Source organism: Podarcis tiliguerta, assembly GCF_965153285.1.
Source record: "Podarcis tiliguerta genome assembly, chromosome: W".
Classification (NCBI taxonomy): Eukaryota; Metazoa; Chordata; class Lepidosauria; order Squamata; family Lacertidae; genus Podarcis; species Podarcis tiliguerta.
In genome coordinates, this window is record NC_139552.1 from 14313428 (window position 1) to 14339569 (window position 26142).

Below are 26142 nucleotides of genomic sequence, written 5' to 3' on the forward strand. Positions count from 1 at the left end.
TAGTCAGCAGGAGTGCTGAGTTCTGTGAGCAGAGTGGGTGGACACGGATCCATGGGAATCCTGATGTTCTCTCAGAGTGTCTGTCTGATTCTGCTGAGGAGGGAGATGTAGAAGCGGAACCTGTTGCTGAGGATCGGGTCTCTGATCAGGGTCAGGAACAGGAAAGGGCATCTCCGCAGGCTGTTAAAAGAGAGCCCAAAAGTGAGCCTTCGTCTCCCGTTAGTCAAGTGCAGAAGGCCAGAAGACACAGTAAGTCAGAGGGGGGAGTCTTCTGAAGACAAGGACACACTAGCTGGCCCCAGTGGGTCAGAGGGAGCACCTGAGACAGTGCTCAGACGTTCCACACACTCTACTAAGGGGGTACCACCTGAGAGTTTTGAGGTCACCAGCGTGTGGGTTGGTTTAGCGCAATGCGAACCAGAGAGTTTTGAGGAAGTTCAACAGTTGCCTGAAGCAGAAGCCAGGAAATGGCAAGAGGCAATGGGAAAGGAGTTGAACTCAATGAAGTCCTTAGGTGTTCTCCACCACGAAGCTGCCAGCGGGCAAGCAGGCCGTGAGCTGTCGTTGGGTTTACAGGATTAAGCCCACAGCGTCTGGAGAACCACAGTACAAGGCTAGGCTAGTAGCCAGAGGGTTCACACAGTGGAAGGGGCTGCATTACACCAAAGTGTATGCTCCTACTTCCCGGAGTGAGACCTTGCGTGTGCTTTTAGCAGTAGCTGTTCAAAGAGGGCACCAAGTGCACCACTTTGATGTGGAAGTGGCTTATTTGAACTCGGATCTGAAGGAGGATCTGTACATGTTACCTCATCCAGGGTTTGAGGGCAATGAGCCAGGTGTTGTGTGGAAGCTACACAAGTCTATTTATGGTTTGAAGCAGTCGGCCAGAAATTGGAACATGTGCCTGAATGAAGCTCTGGAAAGTTTGGGTTTCCGGAGGAGTCTTGCAGACAGTTGCCTGTACCTGAAGGGGTCAGGAGAGACACAGGAGGCAATCCTGGTGTTTGTGGACGACCTTCTGTACGCGGCACAGACAGGTAGACAGGTGCAAGGTTGTACCAAAGAGCTTGGTAAGCAGTTTAAGCTCAAAAACCTTGGTCCCGTTCAGGTTTATCTGGGTGTTAGGATAAACAGGTCTGAGAACGGAAGTTTTTTGCTCAGTCAGAAAGGCAAGATTGAGCAGTTGCTTGAGAAGTTCCGGGTGTCTGACTGTGCAGGGGTCAGAATGCCCATGGAGACAAGCTACGTGAAGGACAGTCAGCTTGGGGAGCATTCTGAGTTCCAAAACCCTGAGGTGTTTCAGTCAGCGCTAGGGAGTCTGTTGTATCTCTCTCAGTGGAGCAAACCAGACACAGTGTTTGCTGTGAATCTGCTCAGCAGGGAGGCTACAAAGCCCAGTGTGAATGCCTTGCTAGGCATCAAGAGAGTGTTGAGGTATTTGCAGGATACCAAAGATTTTTGCCTCACGTTGTCAGCTGAAGGTGACGCACGACTTACGTGCTGGAGTGACAGCGATTGGGCATCTCTTGGAGACCGGAAGTCTGTGTCTGGGCTGGTAATAAAGTTTGGGGGATCTCTGGTTGGGTGGAAGTCCCGGAAGCAAAGTCTTATTGCACTTTCCTCCACTGAAGCTGAGTTCAGTGCGTTGTCTGTTTTGTGCAGGGAGTTGGACTTCTACCGGTGCTTGGTCCAAGAGATCTGTGGGGATTGTTGCTTACCCATCACTGTTTGGGAAGACAATCAACCTTGTCTTAAGTTGGCAGAATCTGGACAGTTTAAGTCCAGAACCAAGCATTTGGACATATGTTTCCAGAATGTATGTTAGAGTGTCCAGGCAGGTTGGATACGGCTCAAGTATTGTTCGAGCCGGGAGAACCTAGCTGATGGGTTTACTAAACCCTTGAGCTTCCAGCGACATGGGGAGTTCTGTGAAGGGTTGTGTTTGGGGTGAGTTGTACTCACAGTTTCCCTCAGGATGCGAGACTAGAGGGTGTGTGAGGAGAATCAGAACTTACAGGGTTAAACAGTTCTGTGTGACGTCTCATATTCTGAGGCGTGGTTTTGTTCACATACGGGAATCTTTCTTTGTGTGTGAGTTTACTTTCATTTTTGGCTGAGAGCCATGAGGATGTCTGCTCTCTCGCCGGGCTGATTTACGATGTTTTTCTTCTCCTTAAAGACTGTTAGAGATTAGCACGAAGCCGGTGTGCAGTCTCTGTTTTATTATACACACACAAGGCACCTTTTCTGCTGCTGCGATATTCTGTGTTACTCTGCTAAGAGCTGAGAAAGAGAGCTCTATCGGCACAAGACGTCTATCGGCACAGTGAGAAGTGTGCCGGGCGCTATTATATTCCAGCAAGTTTCTGAACAGACACACACAAAGGCACTGCTACAGTAACAGGGAAAGCAAGATCAATACAGGCTACTGAACCTGTCAGCACTAAACTGGGGAAGGGTCTGGAGGAAAGATGCCCATCCTTTTACCTTCTTTTGCGTCTGCGATGGGGTTTCTCTGCCAGGCCTGTGGTTCTGGAGTGGGGGGGGGGGGGGCAGGGAGAGAGAGAAGGCAGTGACAGAGGGCTGCGGGGACAAACAAGGACAGGACGACAACCCCACTCCACCCAAGATGAGCACACATCAACAGCCACCTCCACAATCACAGCTTACATACTTGCCTGCGTTTGACAGAACATTACATTCAAAGACATCTTAAGCACTGGAGAGCAATGGGGATCAATAGGTGCAAAGCAAAAGGTTTCTCTCCTTAGGAGATCTTACGGCTCCCACAAGACAGATGTCCCCGTTATTTGGAGTCTTTTCTACACACAGAAGCAAAGAATTTATCACTTACACCTTTCCTAGCCCACAAGAACATTGCCCCTATTTTGTAGTGACTTTGCTCCAGGTGGCACTGGGTAACAGTCATGCCACCCCTCTTGAGGACTCGAAGCTCTTTACCCATCAGTGCCCATACCTACTCATAGGTCACTTCACCTTGCACCCAATGCAACAATCTTCCTCCACTCAATATATGTCACCCACCTTTGACCCAAAGATGGACTGTTCCTTGGCTGATGACACTGACACCTAAAGCAGTATACTCCACAGCTTGGCACTTATCCTACACTTATTCAAGGTCAACGACAGCCCACCAACCATGCCTATGACCCAAATCTTTCTATTGACCATCACCTTACCAACACCACCAGCATCCGCATGAAGCCTGTATCTTCAATGGTCCCATCCCAAGCCTCCTGTTCTCAACATCCTACAAAGCAAACTGTCTATATCCTCTCCACTGCAAATTCAGGATAATTCATTGCATAAATTCCACCTGTCACATACAAACAACACCCCAAACATTAAACTCTCAATCCAAATCCCTCACAGTACAGTTATTCCAACACCTCCAACACCTCTGCCCCCAACTTCCAACCCCACTCCCCCATATCCAGAGTTCTCATACCACAAATCTCTGAACTAACCACATTGCCCCACTCCCGCATACCTTTCTACCCCAACTGCCTAACTCTTCCCAGCACCCACACGCTTCTCTAATCCCCAATATTACACAACCCAAACAAACCTCCAAGGCAGCCTCAACCCATTAAAAATGTACTTCCCTTTCAACTCAGCCTCTGCTCACCCTTTATACCCCAAACCCATGAAACAACTCTAACCCTTCTGGTGCCTTCTCCCACTTCCTACTCCTGGCTCCTCAACCCCCAATTCTCCCTAGGCTCCAACCCATCACTTCTCTACCAACATCCCTTCATACCCCAAACCCTTCCTAATTCTGCAGACAGACCCCAAATGTGAGGGCCATATTCTCTCATAAGCCACCTTTTTGGGGCCATGTTCCTGTTATGCCTGGGGCCATAGGAAAAAGTGAAATGCAATCACCAACCTACCACACTCTTCTACTTCTAACTCGCACACAACCCCCCTAAAAGGAACCTCACCACCCCAAGTTATGCTCCCCCAAGTCATGCAACTCAACCCACATTTTTCCAGACACCCCACAACTCAGCCCCTCAAGGTGAGGGCCCCTCTCATTGCCCCTATCCTTCACTCCTCTACACCTGTTCATGCCTAAGCCAAGCCCCTCCATATTTCAGCATATAAACCTTCAGCACAGCCCGCAAACCAGCTCAACCCCTAATTTACACATCCCAAGACAACCCTCAATCCATCCAATAGCCCTTCGTCCCTCACACATCTCATACCCCAAAACTCCTCACTATACCCCTTTTGCCCCAACCCCCCACACACATCTCAGCCTTCAATTGCCATTCACTCTATAGACCCCAAGCTTCCTTTCAGTAACCCTGGACCCCTCCCCATGCCCCCCATGTTAGCATACAATCCCCTAACATAGTCCACAGCCTATGATAATGTTCCACTCCTTACTCTCACGTATCTAACCCCCTCCCACTAGGCAACACCCCTCAAATCAGATGACCCTCCCATACCCCCAAAGCCCTCCCCATACCCCTCCCCATGCCCGCTCTCTCCTCCAGCCTCCTCATGCCCAACTCTGGCGCCCCAGTCCCTGCCCAGACGACTCCCAGTCCATCAGGCAGCCCTTCCATTCTCTCTCTCTCTCTCTCTCTTTTTTTTTATAAAATATTTATTAAGGGTTTGGAAATTACAGAAAAAAGAAAAAGAGAGAGAAGGATACAATATAAATTTAACAAAACATACATTACAATTACAATAAAAAGAAAAAGAAAAAACACCACTACAACAATACAGAAAAAAAGGAAAAAAGAGAAAAATGAAAAAAAAATACATTAAACACACACATCCAATATTCCATATCTTTACTTTTCATTAACTTGGTTCATCGACCTCCTCACACCTCCCTTTTTTGTATTCTATTTCAATTAACTGTTTCAGCAAATTCTTTCCATCTTACTCAATTTTTGTTCTATAATTTATCTTAACAATCTAACCTTAAATTTTTCATTTTATCCCATTATCGATCCACTTTTACTTAAGTCTTTAGTACATTTCTGCTAAAACCATATGACTTCATTCCAGCATCCTTCTAACATTCATTAATTTTACAATGTTTTTGTAGGTAGGCTTTAAATTTTTTCCAATCTTCTTCCACCGACTCATCTCCCTGGTCTCGGACTCTGCCAGTCATTTCCGCCAGTTCCATGTAATCCATCAACTTCATCTGCCATTCTTCCCTGGTGGGTAGATCTTGTGTCTTCCAACACTTTGCGATAAGTATTCTTGCTGCTGTTGTGGCATACATAAAGAAATTTCTGTCCTTCTTTGGCACCAATTGGCTGACCATGCCCAGGAGAAAGGCTTCTGGTTTCTTCAGGAAGGTATATTTAAATACCTTTTTCATTTCATATAGATCATCTCCCAGAATGCCTTAATCCTTGGGCACGTCCACCAAAGGTGAAAGAATGTACCTTCAGTCTCATTACATTTCCAACATTTATTGTCGGGCAGGTGATCAATTTTTACAAGCTTGACTGGTGTTAAGTACCACCTGTAGACCATTTTCATTAAATTCTCCTTTAAGGCATTACATGCCGTAAACTTCAAACCTGTGGTCCATAACTGTTCCCAGTCAACCATCATGATATTATGCCCAACATCTTGTGCCCATTTTATCATAGCAGATTTCACCGTTTCATCTTGAGTATTCCATTTCAGCAACAAGTTATACATTCTTGACAAATTCTTAACTTTAGGTTCTAACAACTCTGTTTCTAATTTTGATTTTTCCACCTGGAAGCCTATTCTTTTATCCAAATTATATGCCTCCATTATTTGGTAATAATGGAGCCAATCTCTCACTCTGTTTTTCAATTTTTCAAAACTCTGCAATTTTAACCTGTCTCCCTCTTGCTCCAGAATCTCCCAATACTTCGGCCATTTGGCCTCCATATTGAGTTTTTTCAATGCCTTCGCTTCCATTGGTGACAACCATCTTGGGGTCTTATTTTCTAACAAGTCCTTGTATCTTATCCAAACATTAAACAATGCTTTCCTAATAATGTGATTCTTAAAGGCTCTATGAACTTTAACCTTGTCATACCACAAATATGCATGCCAGCCAAATACATTGTTAAAACCTTCCAGATCCAAAACATCAGTATTTTCAAGAAGCATCCATTCTTTCAGCCAGCAAAATGCGGCTGATTCATAATAGAGTTTAAGGTCTGGCAGGGCAAATCCACCTCTTTCTTTAGCATCTGTTAATATCTTAAATTTTATTCGAGGCTTCTTGCCCTGCCAAACAAATCTAGAGATATCTCTCTGCCACTTCTTGAAACAATCCATTTTATCCACAATTTCACAATTTGCAATGTTTGAAACAAAAACAGCATCCTTGGCAATACATTCATCTTTATAACAGCAATTCGGCCTAGCAGTGATAGTTTCAAATTTGACCATATTTCTAAATCCTTTTTCACTTCAGACCAACATTTTTCATAGTTATCCTTAAATAAGTTCACATTCTTAGTAGTCATATTAACCCCCAAATATTTCACTTTCTTAACCAGTGTCAATCCTGTCTCCTTCTGGAACTTATCTCTCTCAATCTCAGTTAAATTCTTCTCTAGAACCTTAGTTTTCATCTTATTCAGCTTAAAACCTGCCACCTGACCAAATTCTTGAATTAGTTCTAATACTCTTTTAGTACTAGATTCTGGCTCCTGTAAAGTCAATATCAAATCATCAGCAAATGCTTTCAATTTGTACTGTTTTGCCCCCACTTGGATACCTTTTACCAATTGATCCCTTCTAATCATATTTAACAAAACCTCCAGGACCGATATAAAAAGCAATGGGGAAATTGGGCACCCTTGTCGCGTTCCTTTCTCATTCTTAAACTCTTCCGTAACTGCGTTATTCACAATTAATTTAGCCTTCTGTTCTGAATAAATTGCACCTATACCATTTCCAAAACCTTGACCAACCCCCATCCCCAATAAATTCTTCTTCATAAAGCTCCAAGAGATGTTGTCAAAAGCTTTCTCGGCGTCCACAAATATCAAAACTGCCTTGGTATTGATCTTCACTTGTAATTTTTCTAAAATATTAATTATATTCCTCGTATTGTCAGACAAGTGTCTGCCCGGAAGAAAGCCCGCTTGGTCTTTATGAATGTCTTCTGTTAACACCTTTTTCAATCTTTTAGCTAAAATGTCTGCAAAAATTTTATAGTCCACATTAAGCAGTGATATGGGGCGGTAGTTCTTAAGCTGTGTCTTTTCAGTCTCTGTTTTCGGTATAAGTGTAATTTAAGCTTCCTTCCACGACTCTGGTGCCCTTCTCCCTTCCAATATTTCATTACAGACTTCCTTTAAAGGTTGTATTAACCATTCTTTCAAAGATCTATAATATCTTGAAGTCAATCCATCCGGACCTGGTGATTTGCATAATTGCATATTCTGAATGGCCCCTTCTACTTCCTGTTCCGTTATTTTATAATTCAGCATTAATTTATTTTCTTGAGAAATTTTTTGTAGTCCATTTGTTTTCAGAAATTTGTCAATGTCCATTTCTTTCTGCTTCTCCTGTGTATATAATTGTTTAAAGTACCTCTGGAAACACTTTCTAATTTCCATTGGGTTCTGTATAGACTTTCCTTCCACTTCCAAGTTCGTAATGGTATTAAGTTTTTGTCTTTTTTTAATTTGCCAGGCCAACAGTTTCCCGCATTTATTTGCCGATTCAAATGTCTTTTGTCTCATCTGTTTGATCTTCCATTCTATTTCCTGATTCATCATTTTCATATATTGTACTTGATATAACTTTATCTCTTTCAAAATCTCCTGGGACTTTGGTTTCGCCCTCAATTTCTTCTCTCCTTCCTTTATTTTTTCCAAAATTTTGTCTTTTTTCTCATTTTGCATTCTCTTCTTAATTGCATTCTGTTGTATCAAGAAACCTCTCATAACAGCTTTACTTGCATCCCAGATTACTCTTTTTTCCACAGTGGTATTCAAATTTATCTCAAAATAGTCTCTCAAAGTTTTTTGGGCCTTCTTAACAAATTCTTCATTCCTGAACAGATTATCATTCATCCTCCAACCAATTTTCTTTTTCTTTATCAATGGTTGCTCCTCTTCATGCGCTTGAGAGGATGTTGTGGCTTCATTGGGGATCTTCTTGGTTTCTGAACCTCTTTTGTGCCAAACTGCTAAACAGGTAAGCCTGGCCTTAGTATTGACTTCACACAGCAATGACGGGGAATTATTAATCTTCTCAAGATCAAGACTCCACATCTTAAGGTATCCATCGCTGGATGCAGTCACCAGAATATGTAAGCCTTCCATTTCAAAAGTGTAGATCTCTTTTACTCTTTTTTCATGAGCTTGAAATTCACAAAGGCACTTTTGAGATTCACAATTAAATAACCGTACAAATTCTTCATCTCCTGCAATAGCAAGTATGGAATCTGTAAGAAACTTTACTGAAGATATTCTCTTTTCTTCAACAATGGTACCAGAAATAGAAGCAGTTTCAAGGTTGTATATTTCCACTTTGTTAGCTATAACTACCACGTATACCTCACCACTGGGTGACCATTTAACAAGATGCGCATTTTGTTTTATATTTTTTATGAATGCAGATCTTCCTTCTACAAGGTTCCATGTTCTTAACGTCTTGTCTGTTCCTACTGACAAAGCTAACTTCCCAGAAGGATGAATAGAAAAAGATGTCACATGTCCCTTGTGTGCCTTAATGGACTTTAAGCACTCCCATTTTTTTGTGTTCCAAATGCATATTAATCCGTCCTCAGCTCCACTCAATAGATGTGAACTTCCATAGAATTCCAAGCAGGTTACAGTGCCATCGTGTTGCATCAGTGCCCCATGTTCTACTTTCTTTTTCATGTCGTAGATTTGTATGGTTTCATCCTTGCTGCCAGTGACTACATATCTGTCATTCATAGCTACTGCGGACAGTGAAGCAGTGTGAGCGTGGTGGGTGAAATCAGGAAGAGCTGACCAGTTCTCACCCGGCTGTATCGCGAACCCGAAGAGTACCTGTTCGTAGCAGCCCCCTAACAGCTCCATTTCTCAGCCTTTTGGCGGCACCTCCATTCATCCTCCATCTAAGGGAGCCAATTGGCATCAGTTTCATTTCCATCTTTACAGCATTATGGTCGGAGCATGTTTTAGGGCAGATTTCCACTTTACTAATCTTCGGAGCCAGTCCTCTGGTTACCCAGATTTGGTCCATTCTTGTCCATGTCATTTTAGCCTCAGAGAAAAAAGTTCCCTCTCTTCCCAAGGGATTTTTCGTTCTCCAAATGTCAACTAAGTCCATATTTTCAGTCATATCAAAGAAGGTTTTTGGTAGTCTTCCATCCTTAGTGACTGTCTGTCTTTGTAGACATATTTGTAGACACTACACCATTCATGTCCCCATCAAAATCATATTGTAATCCATATAGTCCATCAAAATCTCATGTAGCTTCTTAAAAAATTCCGATTTTCCTTCATTTGGTGCATAAACCCCTATTATCAAAATTTTTCTCCTTGCGTTTGAATTTCAATTGCTACAAATCTTCCATGATCATCTTTAAATATAAATTTTGGTGATAGACTCTCCTTTGCATAGAGGACCACTCCTCTTTTTTTTACTTTATCCGATGAAATAAATTCTTGGCCTAGTCTTTTATTATTCAATAACTTCCTGTGTAACCTTGTCACATGTGTTTCTTGTAAACAAATCAAGTCCAAATGCTCTTTTTTCAATAAATGAAATACTCTCCTCCTTTTCTCAGGGCTGTTAAGTCCATTCACATTCCAACTCAAAACCTGCAGCGCCATCGTGTGGTTACTTTGGCGCCCCCCCCCCGACTGCCCCCAAAGCTTGCTCCTCTTCTGTCGGTGGTGGTATTTGCACGTTCACTGGGGGGTCCCATCCAAAAGATAATGTTTATATGTCCAATGTTCCCCTGTTTGATGATCTTCTCTCCAATGCTCTTTGCTCTGATCCTTTATCTGGTGATCTTCTGTCCAATGCTGTTGGCTCTTTTCCAATTCCCTTCTGTAGGTCTTCTTCGTATTTAGACAGAAACTTTATCTTGTCTTCTGCTGATCTTATTTTAATTTTCCTTCCTTTGAAACTGAAGGATAGGCCTTGAGGAAATTCCCACCTGAAAATAATTTTGTTCGCTCTCAGCAAGGCAACCAAATCTACAAAATTAGACCTGAGGTCTAAAAGGTGTTTAGGAATATCTTTAAATATTTCCACTCTTGACTGATGTATTATCAAAGTCTTCTCGTAGTGCCAGCCCAATATTTTATCTCTCTCTTCTTTAGATCGGAGGGTGATCAAACAGTCTCTTATTCTATTCTTTTCCTTCTTCCCCCCTCTTCCCAGTCTGAAGGCCCTCACAATTCTAAATTCCTCTTTTTTCAGATCCAAATCCCAATGAGCTGCAAATTCCTCCGTAAGATAATCTATCGGAGAGTCTTTTTCCAGTTCAGGTACCGCTCTGATCCTCAAGTTTGTCTGTTTTTCCTTGAACTCAATCATAGAAAGCGCCAACTTATGGTCCTCAAGTTGCTTCTCAAGGTCTGAGACTCTCTCTGTTTCCAACTGGGTTACCTTTGGTTCCACAGCGACAACCTTTTCTTTAACTTCCTCTGCGATCTGTCGAGTTGAGTTGGACTCCTGAATCAATTTCTCAATAGCCTCTGTGTTAAAATTAACTTTTTGTCCCAAACTATTTATGCTTTGTGTATTCTGATTTATACTTTGTGTGTTCTGGTCCAATTTTTTATTCATTTGTTCCAAAGAGTCATTTATTTCGCTCAGGGCAAGAGCCAAGGCCTCTTCTGTAATCATCCCTTTTGGTTTAGGATGTGTTGATACAGCCACAGGTGAAGCGGAAGACCAGATGTAGAAGGTCTTCGCCAAGACTTCCCAGACCTTTTTGTTTTGTCTTGGATTGGCGGCTCTATTTTTTCTTTCCCATCTGCCATAACACTTGTACCCTTCAAAGTCAAATCCCACAGTCCCAGAGTCTTATCTTTAGAGTTGGAAAATTCCAGTCCCTGTAACAATTTCAAAGTCCTCCTCTAGAGGGAAGTAGTTACTGTTTATATTATGTTAGTCCAGAGTATCACCTTTCCCCCCTTTTCTTTTAAAACCACAATTTCACAAATATGTTTAGTGTCCAATCTCTCCTACTGTTACTCAGTTTCTTTCACTCCTTTTAGCCCCTTTTAGCTCAGAGGAGGGTAATTGAAACAATGTATCACACTTGTTCTCTAACTGTCAAAGAGGAATCTCACAGTTCATGCAGAGCTCCGAAGTACAACAATCTTAATGGCAGCCCGTTCCCAGGTTATGAGTGATGGAAATTCTACTTCTTTCCCTCACTTTTTGCAGGCAAATATTGTCCAAAAGCTCTCCCCCCTCTTCTCCTGCTTCCAAGGGGGGTACACTATTTTTAGTGCTGGAAATTAGATGTTTAAAATACGTCCTCCAAGGTTTTAGCTTGAGCCAATTTGCTTCCGATTTTGTACAAAGGAGGAAGGCGGACTTTCTGTTTTGAACTTCCCCCCGTTCGTTGCCAAATTCAGCTTTTAAAAGTCCAAATTCTTCACTTTACTCATGGGTAATTGCTTTTAGATCCAATTGACAACAGGGAAAAGTCAGCGCTTCTCCGGCAACAGCTGTGCGGCTTCACTCCGCGAAAGTAGAAATGAACTCGAAGCACTGCGCCGCTCACCCCACTTCGCTCCGGAGCCCCAGGAGGGGTGGCGCTCTTGGTGCCCGCCGAATCCCACGTTCCCAGGCTTCCTCCGCCTGGGATTTTTTTGGGGGTCCCCGCCTGCGCTGCGGCGGCAGGACCCGATTTTCGCGGAGCGGGTTCCTCTCAGTCAGAGGAACTCCGCCATTGCCAATGGCACTAACCCGGAAGTCAGGCAGCCCTTCCATTCTCACCCTTCTCATGCCCCGGACGCCTCGCCATCTCCCTTTCTCAGCCCCCGAACTTCTACATGCCCTGCGCCCCACAAGCTCCCAGCAGACCCTCAAGGCATCGGGAAGCCATTTTCCCTCCCAAAACCCCTGCACCACCCTTTCCCCTCCTCAGCCCCACCATGTCCACACGCCCTGTGCCCTAAACACCCCCAATGCACCAGAAATCCCACTGCCCCTCACCATCGCCCCCATCTTACACCCCCCCCAAAAAAAACTCACTGAAAGGGACGCTTCCCACAACCAACCCCACACCAGCTCCACTTTTGGCACCTCCCACGCGTCGCTTACCTGGAGACCGGGCCGGTGCGGGACTGGCGAGCCACCCCTCTCACCATCTGCGATCCCGAGCGAGGATGTAGCTGCGGCAGTGGTGGTGGCAGCGGCTGCTCCCTCCCTTGCTCTAGGCTGGAAGGGAGCGATGCCTCCACCTCAGCCTAACCTGGGCACGGCCTCGCTCGGCCCGCCTCTACCGCGCCACTCCAGCGCCTTCATTGGCCTTGCGGCCCAGGAAAAAGTGTCCGATTGTCTGGGCTTGCCGCCGCTCTCACCTCTAGGTCTCCAGGCACTCGCCCTCAGAAGGCAGATGCGGGAGATGGGGACGGGTGGGGGGGTGTCACAGAGCGCCACCTTGAGGACAAAGCGAGGCGTTTCTCTGAAAGGAGAGGCAGATTTAACGTACCCTGCTAATCTGTTTTAATGGTTTTTTATTATTATTTTCAATTTTGATATCTAACTTTTGATATTTTTAAAAAGTTGTTGTAACCCGCCCTGGGACAAGGTGGTGAAGGGCGGGTAATGTATATGATGATGGTGGTGGTGATCATTCCTGCGAACAGCAGGGAGGAATGACTGCGTGGGATGGGTGTGGGATTTTCCATATATAGTACAGTATAATCTGATATCTTTATAATCATGATATGCTAATTTAGTGAACTCAGTTATCCCAAGTGTGAGTCCATTTGCAGCCGCAAGGTAACCACCATGCACGAGAACAGGCTTGGGGGGGGGACCCTCAAATTTTGCAGAAGTATAAAAAAATTATCTGGGGGTTGGGGGGGGTAGAGAAACCCCAAAACAGCACAAAGAGGTGTGAGTATGCTCAGTGGCAGAGAATGCTGAGGCATGCACACGTTGGTGGGGGGGAAGAAAACCAGGAGGAAGTTGAAGGGAGTATTCTGGACCCCTTAGCCAACTGTTGCTGAAGAAACTGAAATTGACCAATTCTATGAAGACTTACAACACCTTATAGAAGTGACACCAAAGAAGGATGTTCTTCTCATTATAGGGGATTGGAATGCTAAAGTAGGGAATCAAGAGATAAAAGGAACAACTGGCAAATTTGGTCTTGGAATTCAAAACGAAGCAGGGCAAAGGCTAATAGAGTTCTGTCAAGAGAACAAGCTGGTCATCACAAACACTCTTTTCCAACAACACAAGAGACGACTCTACACATGGACATCACTAGATGGGCAGCATCGAAATCAGATTGATTATATTCTCTGCAGCCAAAGATGGAGAAGCTCTATACAGTCAGCAAAAACAAGACCGGGAGCTGACTGTGGCTCAGATCATCAGCTTCTTATAGCAAAATTCAAGCTTAAACTGAAGAAAGTAGGAAAAACCACTGGGCCGGTAAGATACGTCGTCGATAGTAGCAGCGTCGACTTGAGCTCCGCATCAGTTGATGCTGTTTTTATTATTTTTATCAGTTTTTATAAACTTTTTATCAGTTTTTATTAGCTTTTAGCAGCCTTATTAGTTTTTATTAGCTTTTAGCAGCCTCAGTACTATCTTTGTTAGTTGGCAGCTATTATTTTACAAAGGTCAGGAGAGAGGCGTATGCGGCTGGATGCAAGCTGCACGAAGAGAAACTCCCTTGTTCAAGTCTCCTTGTAGAATTAAATTGCCGGCCTGCGAGGGTGAAGAAGCCGACTTTCATATGACCAGGCAGTGAAATTTACTCCCACGGTAAGCGCTGATAAGATTGAACTGAACTGACGTTGAAATACTATCCCCCCCTCTTCTCGATATCTAAATCATGGGACATGGGAAACGTCTTAGAGACTCCGATGAGATAGCCTCCATTCCCTTTCCGAGATCAAAGCAAACAAGGGTTGATCCTTGTCACTTTAAAGAAGGGAGTAATCTACTGAATTGTTCCTACATGGTAGAAACACAGAACCGCTTCAACCCACTGATTGATTGTGCGTCAGCTCTTAAAGACAAAGAACAAATAACTCCTCAAATAACAAGTGATGAGACCAATAGTAAGAGTGTAGTCTCTCCTCAGAAGGAGGAACAGGTCTTTGGCATGGCTAATCTTATGACATTTGAACAGTCTCATTTAATAATTAAAACTTTGCACTGTATATTCAAAAGACTAGATGATATTTCGTCCCAGCTGCATAGCCTCCAACAAAAGCTAACCACTACTTCCCCAGCGTCAGCCGGTGTTAAGTCCCTTGAAGAGAGGATGGAGACAAGAGGTTTGACCTTAAATAACAAACGTACTGACAAATTTAAATACAACCTTAACCTTCAATTAAGCCATCAATCCTTGATCTTAACACCAAGGAAAGTGAGCCTAACTATACATAATGGGGACCCAAGATGGAGAACTCTGGTTGGTGCCAAGGAACTCCTAAAGGTGCTTTTAAACATGAAGGCAACACAAATTGACCTCTGTGCAGTCCTCCCCCTTGCCCATCATTATAAATCTCAGAGAGTCCTGCTTGCGTTCCAAACCACAAAAATTCCCACTATTATATTACAAAAGAAAGCACATTTGTTTCGCTGTGGGATAGCACCAACAAGAGCCTTTATAGATCCTACGCCTAAACCCCTACTGTTGGAGGCAATAACCAAAGAGGGCTCAAAATCTACTAAACCCGATCCATCAGTGGACACCGGAGTGGGTGTTCTACCCCAGGAGAAGAGTTATGTGGCCTCCACACCCCTAGCAAAGAACAATGTCCATCCGGGAAGTGGCCTGACACCTCCAGAAGAGATCGAACTCATTGCCTCCTTTGCAGATTTACCAGTGGTGGAACAAAGAGAAATTATCAATAGGCTGGAATCGCTTAAAACCCTACTTATTAGGAAGCTCAGCTCCAGAACACTCACGTACAGCGAACATGTCCCCCCAGTAGAACCAGAGCATATGGATCTCTCAATATCCAATGCTAACTGCATGTCGGCTATGGAGGATAAGACACACCCTCAAGAAGCAACCACCAGCCCTTCCCTTCAAGCAGAACAATCTTCAGTACTCTTAATAGATTTACATGACCGTCCATCGAAAAACATACCTGAAGAAAGCAGCACTCAACGGGAAAAATCCCCTTCTACACACTCATCGATGCCAGACCTGGAACCTTCTTATAGCACTGACCAATCAAGAGAAGATGTGCCTTTGCCAACCTCCCCAAATAGCCCTCTTGCCCAGTCTTATCCCATTTTGCAGAGTACTTTGGATTCAGCAGCAAGACCAGCGAAGGAACTGATTGAAGACCCAACAGGCCACATAAATCAAGTAGCCCAAAAGACCAGTAGCAGGCTACAGAGAGACCTAACGTCTGACGAGATAGCCGGTCCACCCTGGGCAGCCCACCAAACTCTTTTGGAAAAGGGGTCCGCCCCTGTTCAAGGTCCTATTCCTATTAGATCGAGTGGCCCAGCTCAACAGCCTGATGACTTTGTTAATCCCACTCAGCCTTTACGAGTGGTTTTTCATCAGAGGAAGATAACTGATTTCTTTACTGGCTCCCCTCTTCCCGTATCAAAGTTGAGCCAACTTTCCGATTGACAGTCAATTGGAGGATCGGGGAAACCCCAGCCTTCAATACTAAGCTGGAACATTGCTGGATGGAAAAGTAAAAAATTAGATCCAGAATTCCTAAAATATATTAATTCCTTCCTTATCATTCTATTACAAGAAACCTGGGTGGAGGAAGAAATTGAGTTAAATGGCTTTGAGTTTATATGTTTGCCTGCTAGCCCGTCAGTGAATGGTGGCTGCCCAAAAGGCAGCCTTACCATTGGTATCTCTTTTAAACTTCGGGCCAAACTTTCACTAGTGCATGTACTTCCGCCTTATGCTATTACCGGACTGATCTCTGGTGGAAACTTCTCTTTATTGGTTACAAATGTCTATTTACCTCCGGGAGGGTTAGCAGCTGATCTTACCCCCAGATGGGAATCCCTAGAGGATTTTTTACTTTCCTGTTACATTAAATATCCCAATGTCCCCGCCATTACTGGAGGTGATTTTAACGCTCGGATAGCCTCAAATTGGGAAGCTCTTAAAAAGTCTAAGTGGTGGGTTGACCCCGGCGCTCATATTTATGATCTAGCATACACCCCCTTTAGAATATCAAAGGATGTCAAAGTTAATAAGGCAGGAGTGATGCTTTATCAGATGACTCTACGCCTTAATTTAATTATATTAAACGGCAGTTGCCCTCCAGACATACCAGGAGAGTTCACCCACCTGGGGTTAAAATCAAACAGTGTTCTCGACTATGTATTGGTCTCCCGGGATTTATTCCCGTACGTCACCTCTTTTAAAACTGATAATGCCCAATTTAGTGACCATCTTCCCCTGATAACCAAGTTATGTGTTGACTGGCAATTGCTCGACCGCTCCCACCCAATCCCGGTGATAGTGGAGTCGTCCACTAAAATAAAGGGGACTAGATGGTCCTCTGCTCTTGCTCATAGATATACGGATTTTATCCGTGAAATGTTTCCTGGTGACCAGCCAGACGTAGGAATAGTCCCGCGTGATCCTATTACCTGTATGAATTTCTTTTCCTGCCTGATAGAAGTTTTAACTTGCTTTTTTATTTCTCCAACCTACGGAGTTAAAAACGATCATTTCAAATCTGGCGCCCCTTGGTTTAACTCTGCTTGCAAACTTGCCAGACTCCATTTGCATACAATATATAAGGACTATAAACTTTCCGGCGCTCCAGCCCTACCTCCATCTTATTTCCTGGCCAAAAAAGCATACAAACAGGCCCAGAAATCGGCCAAAAGGGAATGGCATTTAAATCGTTGGCAGACTATAATTTCTGCCTCAAAATCCCATAATTCCCGGAAATTTTGGTCTTTAATAAAGGGAAGAAACACGAAATATCCCCTAACGGTGATTCCGGCCCCTACATGGGAGCAGTTCCTGAGGAAATATTTCTCAGTGGCAGAAGCTCCGGCCTCTCATTGGAGACCTTCTAAACCCCTTCCCGTTTGGCCCAATACCGACCCTGCTGAAATCCTAGATTTGATAGCTGAGCTGAAAACAGGTAAGGCCCCTGGGCCAGATTTGGTCCCTGTTGGGGCTATAAAGCTTCATTCTGCCTGGTGGGCAGGGATTTTAGCTAAAACGTTCGATGCAATAAATGCCACGGGCTTAATACCAGGAATGTGGAAGGAAGCCATTATAATCCCTATCTACAAAAAAGGCCCTCCCGGTGACCCAGGGAATTATCGGAACATCAGTCTGCTTTCGTCCATTGGGAAAATATATGCCCGTTTCTTGCTGGCAAGGTTGATGAAGTGGTCAGTTGAGGCTGACCTGATTGGACATGAGCAAGCTGGATTTAGATTAAACCGATCCACAACAGACCAGGCAATTATTCTTTACCACTTAGCCCGGAAATACTCGACACCTCGGCGGGGCCAACTTTGCGCAGCTTTCATAGATTTGAAAGCTGCGTTTGACAGTATTCCGAGGGACTTACTTTGGGATAAACTTGCCTGTTGGGGAATAGATAGAAGGCTCCTGTGGCTTATCTCCCAACTTCATGCCGGGTCCGTGGCCAGGGTGAGATTATCCCCTGCTGGAGACCTGACCAATCCAGTGCCAGTAAATAGGGGTGTTCGCCAGGGTTGTATTCTAGCGCCTCTTCTTTTTAACTTATTTATCAGTGATATGAGGAACCCATTAGCAGTCTCACAAAAATTTATCCACGCCCCGCGTATAGCAGATTACCGTTGCCCTTTACTTCTCTACGCAGATGACGCGGTACTACTCTCTTACTCCAGAGTGGGTTTAAGGAGGGCGCTAAAGATCTTTGCGACATATTGCCACTCTAACCACCTGTCTATCAACCACACCAAGTCCAAAGTACTGATATTTTCAAGGAGTCAAAAACTTTATTCATGGAAACTGGAGGGCACGAAAATAGAACAAGTACATAAATTTAAATATTTAGGAATTTATTTTCAATACAACTTAGGGTGGAAAGCGCACGTTGAGTATCTTCAAAATAAGACAAAAGCCCTTTCATACTCCCTCCTCCGTTTTTTCTACTCTGAGGGGGCCCAATTCATCCCTGCGGCCTTGAAAGTGTATAGCATTAAAGTGATGGCCACAATAGCCTATGCTGCACCTTTATGGGCTGCCTTTGCAAACCTCTCACCTTTAGAGTCACTTCAAAGCCAATTCTTACGCCGACTTCTAAAATTACCAACATGCGTAAGTAATGCGGCTATTCGCCTAGAAATGAAGATCCCCTCAGTGGAGTTAGTTATATGGAGGAGAGTTTTGATTTATTGGATATCACTTTGGCATAAACTCCCGAATCACTATCTCATTCAATGCATGTGGCGTGATGACTTCACAAATTTGTGGTCAGGTAAAATCCATGCCAAACTGCTGTCCTATGAGATCTCGCCCACTGAATTGCTCAAGCTGGATCTAAATGTGGCAAAAAGGTGTATTAACCAAAGGCTGGATGACGCGGAGCTATACCAAAATTTCATAGCTGCTGGTGGAGTATGCTCACCGTTAAACTTTGGCATAACCCCCATCTACCGCGCTCCGTCCTACTTAACATCGCTTATGGCCGCTTCTCACCGTTATGCCTTCATTAGAGCTAGGTTCAATGTCTTTCCAACAAACGTGCTGAGACATAGATTTTCTAAGGGCCAAGTCCCTTCAATGTGTGCCTGTGAAATGAAAACATCTGACTCTCTTCATCATGTTATGTTTATCTGCCCTTTGTACAGTTCAGCCCGTGCTAGTATACTAAACCCCATAACCCAGCCTATTGCTGACAAACCAGTGGACCTACAGCTTGCCTGGGTTCTTCAAGATGTGGATCCTCATATTACCTTACAGGTTGCTAAATTCCTAACAGCCGTCCTTTCGTATAAAAGACGGAATGGAATGTTAGCCGATTATTGATAGCTATAAGAATTTTTATAATGACATCAGATATTGATTTTAGTGTAGTGCCTTAAATTTTTAATCTTAATCTTAAAATTTTCCTATGAATGGCTAATATCTGTCCTTGTGAGTAGTGAACTGTGTTATACTACTTGTGATTTGTATGAGTCCGCTGTTTTATTTGATTTGTTTTGCTTTGTTGTGTTGTGTTCATTATGGGCGTAAAAGCCGAATAAACATTTGTTGTAAGATACAATCTAAACCAAATCCCTTATGAATACACAGTGGAAGTGAGGAACAGGTTTAAGGATTTAGATTTGCTGGACAGAGTGCCTGAAGAACTATGGATGGAGGCTCGAAACATTATACAGGAGGCAGCAACGAAAACCATCCCAATGAAAAGGAAATGCAAGAAAGCAAAGTGGCTGTCCAATGAGGCCTTACAAATAGCGGGGGAGAGAAGGCAAGCAAAATGCGAGGGAGATAGAGAAAAATACAGGAAATTGAATGCAGAATTCCAAAAAATGGCAAGGAGAGACAAGAAGGCCTTCTTAAATGAGCAATGCAAAGAAATAGAGGAAAACAACAGAATGGGAAGAACCAGAGATCTGTTCAAGAAAATTGGAGATATGAAAGGAACATTTCGTTCAAAGATTACCATAATAAAGGACAAAAGTGGTAAGGACCTAACAGATGCAGAAGACATCAAGAAGAGGTGGCAAGAATACACAGAGGAATTATACCAGAAAGATATGGATGCCTCGTACACCCCAGGTAGTGTGGTTGCTGACCTTGAGCCAGACATCCTGGAGAGTGAAGTCAAATGGGCCTTAGAAAGCATTACAAATAACAAGGCCAGTGGAAGTGATGGTATTCCAGCTGAACTATTTAAAATTTTAAAAGATGATGCTGTTAAGGTGCTACACTCAATATGCCAGCAAGTTTGGAAAACTCAGCAGTGGCCAGAGGATTGGAGAAGGCCAGTCTACATCCCAATCCCAAAGAAGGGCAGTGCTAAAGAATGCTCCAACTACCGCACAATTGCACTCATTTCACACGCTAGCAAGGTTATGCTTAAAATTCTTCAAGGAAGGCTCAAGCAGTATGTGGACCGAGAACTCCCAGAAGTGCAAGCTGCATTTAGAAGAGGCAGAGGAACCAGAGACCAAATTGCAAACATGCGCTGGATTATGGAGAAAGCTAGAGAGTTCCAGAAAGACATCTACTTCTGCTTCATTGACTATGCAAAAGCCTTTGACTGTGTCGACCACAGCAAACTATGGCAAGTTCTTAAAGAAATGGGAGTGCCTGATCACCTCATCTGTCTCCTGAGAAATCTCTATATGGGACAAGAAGCTACAGTTAGAACTGGATATGGAACGACTGATTGGTTCAAAATTGGGAAAGGAGTACGACAAGGCTGTATTTTGTCTCCCTGCTTATTTAACTTATATGCAGAATTCATCATGCGAAAGGCTGGGCTGGATGAATCCCTAGCCGGAATTAAGATTGCTGGAAGAAATATCAACAACCTCAGATATGCAGATGACACAACCTTGATGGCAGAAAGTGAGGAGGAATTAAAAAACCTTTTATTGAGGGTGAAAGAGGAGAGCGCAAAATATGGTCTGAAGCTCAACATCAAAAAAACGAAGATCATGGCAACTGGTCCCATCACCTCCTGGCAAATAGAAGGGGAGGAAATGGAGGCAGTGAGAGATTTTACTTTCTTGGGCTCCATGATCACTGCAGATGGTGACAGCAGCCACAAAATTAAGAGACGCCTGCTTCTTGGGAGGAAAGCAATGACAAACCTAGACAGCATTTTAAAAAGTAGAGACATCACCTTGCCAACAAAGGTCCGTATAGTAAAAGCTATGGTTTTCCCAGTAGTGATGTATGGAAGTGAGAGCTGGACCATAAAGAAGGCTGATCGCCGAAGAATTGACGCTTTTGAATTATGGTGCTGGAGGAAACTCTTGAGAGTCCCATGGACTGCAAGAAGATCAAATGCATCCATTCTTAAGGAAATCAGCCCTGAGTGGTCACTGGAAGGACAGATCGTGAAGCTGAGGCTCCAATACTTTGGCCACCTCATGAGAAGAGAAGACTCACTTGAAAAGACCCTGATGTTGGGAAAGATGGAGGGCACAAGGAGAAGAGGATGACAGAGGACGAGATGGTTAGACAGTGTTCTCGAAGCTACAAACATGAATCTGACCAAACTGCGGGTGGCAGTGGAAGACAGGAGTGCCTGGCGTGCTCTGGTCCATGGGGTCATGAAGAGTCGGACACGACTGAACAACTAAACAACAACAACAACAACATAGACTTAAACCTCTGGGAGAAACTTTGGAAGAATGATCTGAAATTTACTGCATGCCACACACTGAAAAATAATTATATGAAAATTATCCATAGATGGTATTTATCTCTGAGTAGATTGGCTTAGGTGTATTATGTGGAATTGGACTTGTGTTGGAAATGCAACGTAGTAGAAGGAACTTTTCCCCACGTGTGGTGGACATGCAAAAAAGTTAACGTATATTGGAAAATGATATATAATGAGATGAAAAAAATGTTTAAAACAACTCCCCCCACCACCCAAAAAAAAAAAAAAAAAAAAGGACAGAGGCATTTCTGTTAGGAATTGGTCAGACAGCTGTTCCCAGGAACATGTATTCATGTATGCTACAACAGCAGCTCGGAATTTGTTAGCCCAAAATTGGAAAGTGAGAGAGGTCCCTAGTAAGGAAGATTTGCAGCTTAGGATAATAGAATACGCAGAATTAGCAGATCTAACAAGTAGAACAAGAGAACAAGAAGAACAGGTATTTAAAGAGGAGTATAATTTTTTTTTTGAGTATATTGAAAATAATTGTGCACGGTTAAAAACACTGGCAGTATTAAAGTAATTCAACAGTATAAATATTTTGAACTGATGTAAGATAGGAAAATTAAATTAGAAGGATATTGCGAGAAGTAAGGTTACAGGGAACCAGACAGAGGGCCTTCTCGGTAGTGGCGCCTGCCCTGTGGAACGCCCTCCCAGCAGATGTCAAAGCAATAAACAACTATTTTACTTTTAAAAGACAACTGAAGGCAGCCCTCTTTAGGGAAGTTTTTAATGTCTAATGCTGTACTGTTTTTAATATTCAGTTGGAAGCTGCCCAGAGTGGCTGGGAAAACCCAGCCAGATGGGCGGGGTATAAATAATAAATTATTATTATTATTATATATTTAGATGTGCAGGAATGGTGAATAAGTTAAATGAACCTTGGAAGGTGTGGGAAGTCAATGAACGCATGGTATAATAAAAGATGTTTAATTTGAAATGTAAAATTTGAACATTTAATAAACATTATTGTAAATAAATAAATAAATTCATAATGCATCTCCATGTCCAGAAGACTGTCCCCTTCCAAAAGTTAAGAAAGAGAGAAACAGAGAAAGAAAAAAACTAGGAACAGAGGAACGTAGAAAAAAAAATCCTTATATTGAGTCAAGCCATTGGCTCCTTTAGCTTAGTCTAGTGCAGGGGTCTGCAACCTTTAAGACAAAAAGAGCCACTTGGACCCGTTTCCGAAGGAAAAACAAAACTGGGAGCCGCAAAACAAGCCAAATGTAAATAACCACACATTCTTCCCCTTCCCCCATTCTCTCTCTTTTCCCTGAGTCTATTTCAGATAGCAAAGAGGGGTATGGTACCTCTCATATCCATTTTTTGCAAAGCACCATTTGCATAGAGCAGGGGTCTGCAACCCGCGGCTCCGGAGCCGCATGTGGCTCTTTTACACCTTTGCCGCGGCTCCGGGGCGGATACTAGCGAGGGGAGGAGGCGCATTGTGCGCCCCGACACTCCCCACTGTGGCGGGCGCTGTACTGGCTGTGACGTCGCATGGGGGCGGTGCGTGCGTTAGTCACGCACCGTCCCGACGTCACCTTCCCGCCCGCCCGCTACATTGTAAGGGGCATGTACGCTGGTCACTGCATTGAAAGGGGGCATGTACGCTGGTCACTGTTTTGAAGGGGAATGAAGAACACACACACACAAAAAGGTAACTTGTTAATTTAACGTTTCTATGAGGAGGAGTAATTCTGAGGGGTCAAACAAAGAAATAATAAAGAAGTGACAAAAAAGTTATTTTGATAATGACGAGTTTTGCGGCTCCCAGTTTTTTTTTTCTTCGGAAACGGGTCCAAGTGGCTCTTTTTGTCTTAAAGGTTGCAGACCCCTGGCATAGAGGGCATTATACAAATTAATACATAGAAAAGTGTCTGTCCCTCCCTGCAGTTCAACTCCCTCTCTTTTTACTAACAGCACATATCCATTCCTTCTGCTGGTGCAACTTTCTCATCATTTCTACATAGCAGCATTTATAAACCAGTGCCAGAGAAACTGGGTGAAAGGAAGGTGAGAGGGAAGAGATATGAATATTTATGTGTGTGTATGTATACATACCATTTACAGGTTTGAAGCCAACTTAAAATAAAAAGAGCTGGTAAGCAAAGGAATCTGTGGTGCTTTCCATGGTATCCGGGGACATGTCAGCTAATACTCTTCCCTTTCTTCTTCATTTGCTTGTCTCTGCAGCAAATCTCGAGGGGGAAGGGAGAAGGGCAGGAATTGCAGAGGCACGAGAGAACGGGGGAAATCCCGCATGCAGGATTTTGGTGCCTAACAGCCCCCCCTCCCTCTGCAATTTCTCTCGTGCTCCCCCGCCTCTCCTGCTGGCTACCTCTGGACCCCCTCCTCGTCACTGACGTAATTCACCCCTTCCTCCCTGACAGGGAGGGCGGGCCCATTTTGTGGTTCACCTCAGGTACTCTCCCTCAACTCAGCGGCCACTCAGAAGCAAGGCACGGAAAAGGATCCCGAAGCACCACCGCCACCCCTCTCACACACACACAAACCCCGCCCCGCTATTTCCCTCGAGCGCGCACGTGCTCTCTCTCTCCCTCGCCTCAGGTGCCTCACGCACGGGGCTGAGGAGAGCGTGGCCTGGGAGAGCGTTCCCCCTCGCCGCCACCACTGCCCGTCCTGCCCCGGGGGAAGCTATGAGCCATGAAGCCGCCTGGCAGAACTTCCCTCTGGCGGCGGCAGCAGCAGCAGCAGCAACAGCAGCCCTTCTCCGGCCGCCGCCGCCTCCTCCTCCATCCCAGCAGCCGCCGCCTCTCGAGCTCCGCTGCCGCCGCCACCTTGCTTTGCCCGGCTCGGCTGCCCAGCTCCATCCCCCTCCTCTTTCTGGCACTTCTGCTTTTCTGCTCAGGGTCCCCAAGGATCTGCGGAGCCACGGCAAAGGTGTAAAAGAGCTGCATGCGGCTCCGGAGCCGCGGGTTGCCGACCCCTGGTCTAGTGGTTAAAAGGTAAAGGACCCCTGACAGTTTAGTCCAGCCGTGAACAACTCTGGGGTTGCGACGCTCATCCTGCTTTACTGGCCAAGGGAGCCGATGTTTGTCCGCAGACAGTTTTTCCGGGTCATGTGGCCAGCATGACTAAGCCGCTTCTGGCAAAACCAGAGCAGCTCACGGAAACACCATTTACCTTCACTTTGGCGTGCTTTTGAACTGCTAGGTTGACAGGAGCTGGTATTTACAATCACAAAAGTATTTACAATCACAAAAGAATGGCCAGGCTGCCCAGGTAATGCAATCAGCAAAACATTATCAGGTATCCTGGCAGCCAGGAGAGAAGCCACACTCAAATTTCTGTTGCAGACTGCCTCCTGTGATGCATGTCCCTTGGGGAGTTGGGCAGCAAAAGCCAACCCCCCCCCCTCCATTTTCCTACAACACCTTGGTTACCCACTGACAGTGAGCACTAGCCATGTTGCATTAGTGCAGTCTAGAGATGCAGCCTCAGTGCAACATCTTGCATGCATCCATGTCACAGTGTTGTCCGCATCATCATGATCTTGCATTTCTATATTGTAAACAGCCCTGAGATCCTTTGATGAAGTGTGGAATCTAAATCTAGCAAATAAAATAATAAATAAATGACTTCTGATGTTATCCACATGGATTGGGCTGTGAGAAAGCTCATGTAGTCTTCCTGTTAGAATCCTCAACGCTAAGCAAATTTGCTCAAGCAGAGGTGGGATTTATTTATTATTAATTTTCTAGACCGCCTGCCATCCAAGTATCACAGGGCAGTTTACAATATACAAACACAAAAATACACAGTGTTACAGATTTGGGGCTAGCAGGCTGTGCTTATGTTCTTAAGGTCACATTCAGCCAGGCCAAATAACTCAATGAGGCTGGGGAGAGCTGTGCTTTGAATAGGGTGTATGGTCTGAGAGGCCTGAGGAGCAGAGAGAGAGGCCCAGAGGGCCACATTTCCCCACTCCATGCCTGAGGTGTCCCCCCCCCCCATACCCATGTAAAGAGTAATGTTCAGTAGAACTCAATTCCAATGAAATGATACACACAGAATCAGACTGCATATTGCCATTTTAGATGTTCCTGCTAAGTATATCATAACAGATGCATGACAAATTCCCAAGGAGACAATGATCTCGAGATGCATGTCAACAGTTGCTAGTTGAAAAATGCTAAATCTTGATTTCTGAAGATAATGTTCATGATTACATTGTATCATCATGTGTGTTTTATTTTTGAGACCATCTCCAAAAGAGTAGCAGTATCAGTGTGCAAAAATAACAAGGCCTTCTAGTACCTTGGAGCTCAGGATGAAGAACCTACCCGCCAATGCGGTAAGGTAAAGCACCTGCCTCGGATAGCAGAAGAGCAAGAGGTGTAGTCCTGCCTGCCCCACCACTTCTGCCACTGCCAGAATGCCCCCCTCTCGCGGGTGAGACCAAGGTGTTCTGGTGCGCAGCATTGCCACTTGTCACCCCCCCCCCTGCCACCACAGGCCAGAGAAGATGAACAGCAACACCTGGAGGAGCACCCTCGTTCTCCCTGAGCTGAGCAAGGTGCATTCCAAGGTGCTGGTGCATTCCAGCAAGGTGGCATTCCAGTGGCAT

The 26142-nt window shown here is 44.4% G+C and overlaps 2 protein-coding genes across 2 annotated transcripts in view; one reads left to right on the top strand and one right to left on the bottom strand.

Moving 5' to 3' along the window:
* The window catches only part of LOC310668866 (large ribosomal subunit protein uL29-like), a 455615-nt gene that overhangs the window by 295443 nt on the left and 134030 nt on the right, over window positions 1-26142 (top strand). The window lies entirely within an intron of this gene.
* LOC310668763 (p21-activated protein kinase-interacting protein 1-like) lies at window positions 8070-9076 on the bottom strand (the record flags this gene model as incomplete). The annotated part of the gene is made up of 1 exon (XM_083422095.1): window positions 8070-9076. A coding segment is annotated over exon 1 (990 nt), but the record flags the coding sequence as incomplete, so codon positions are not given.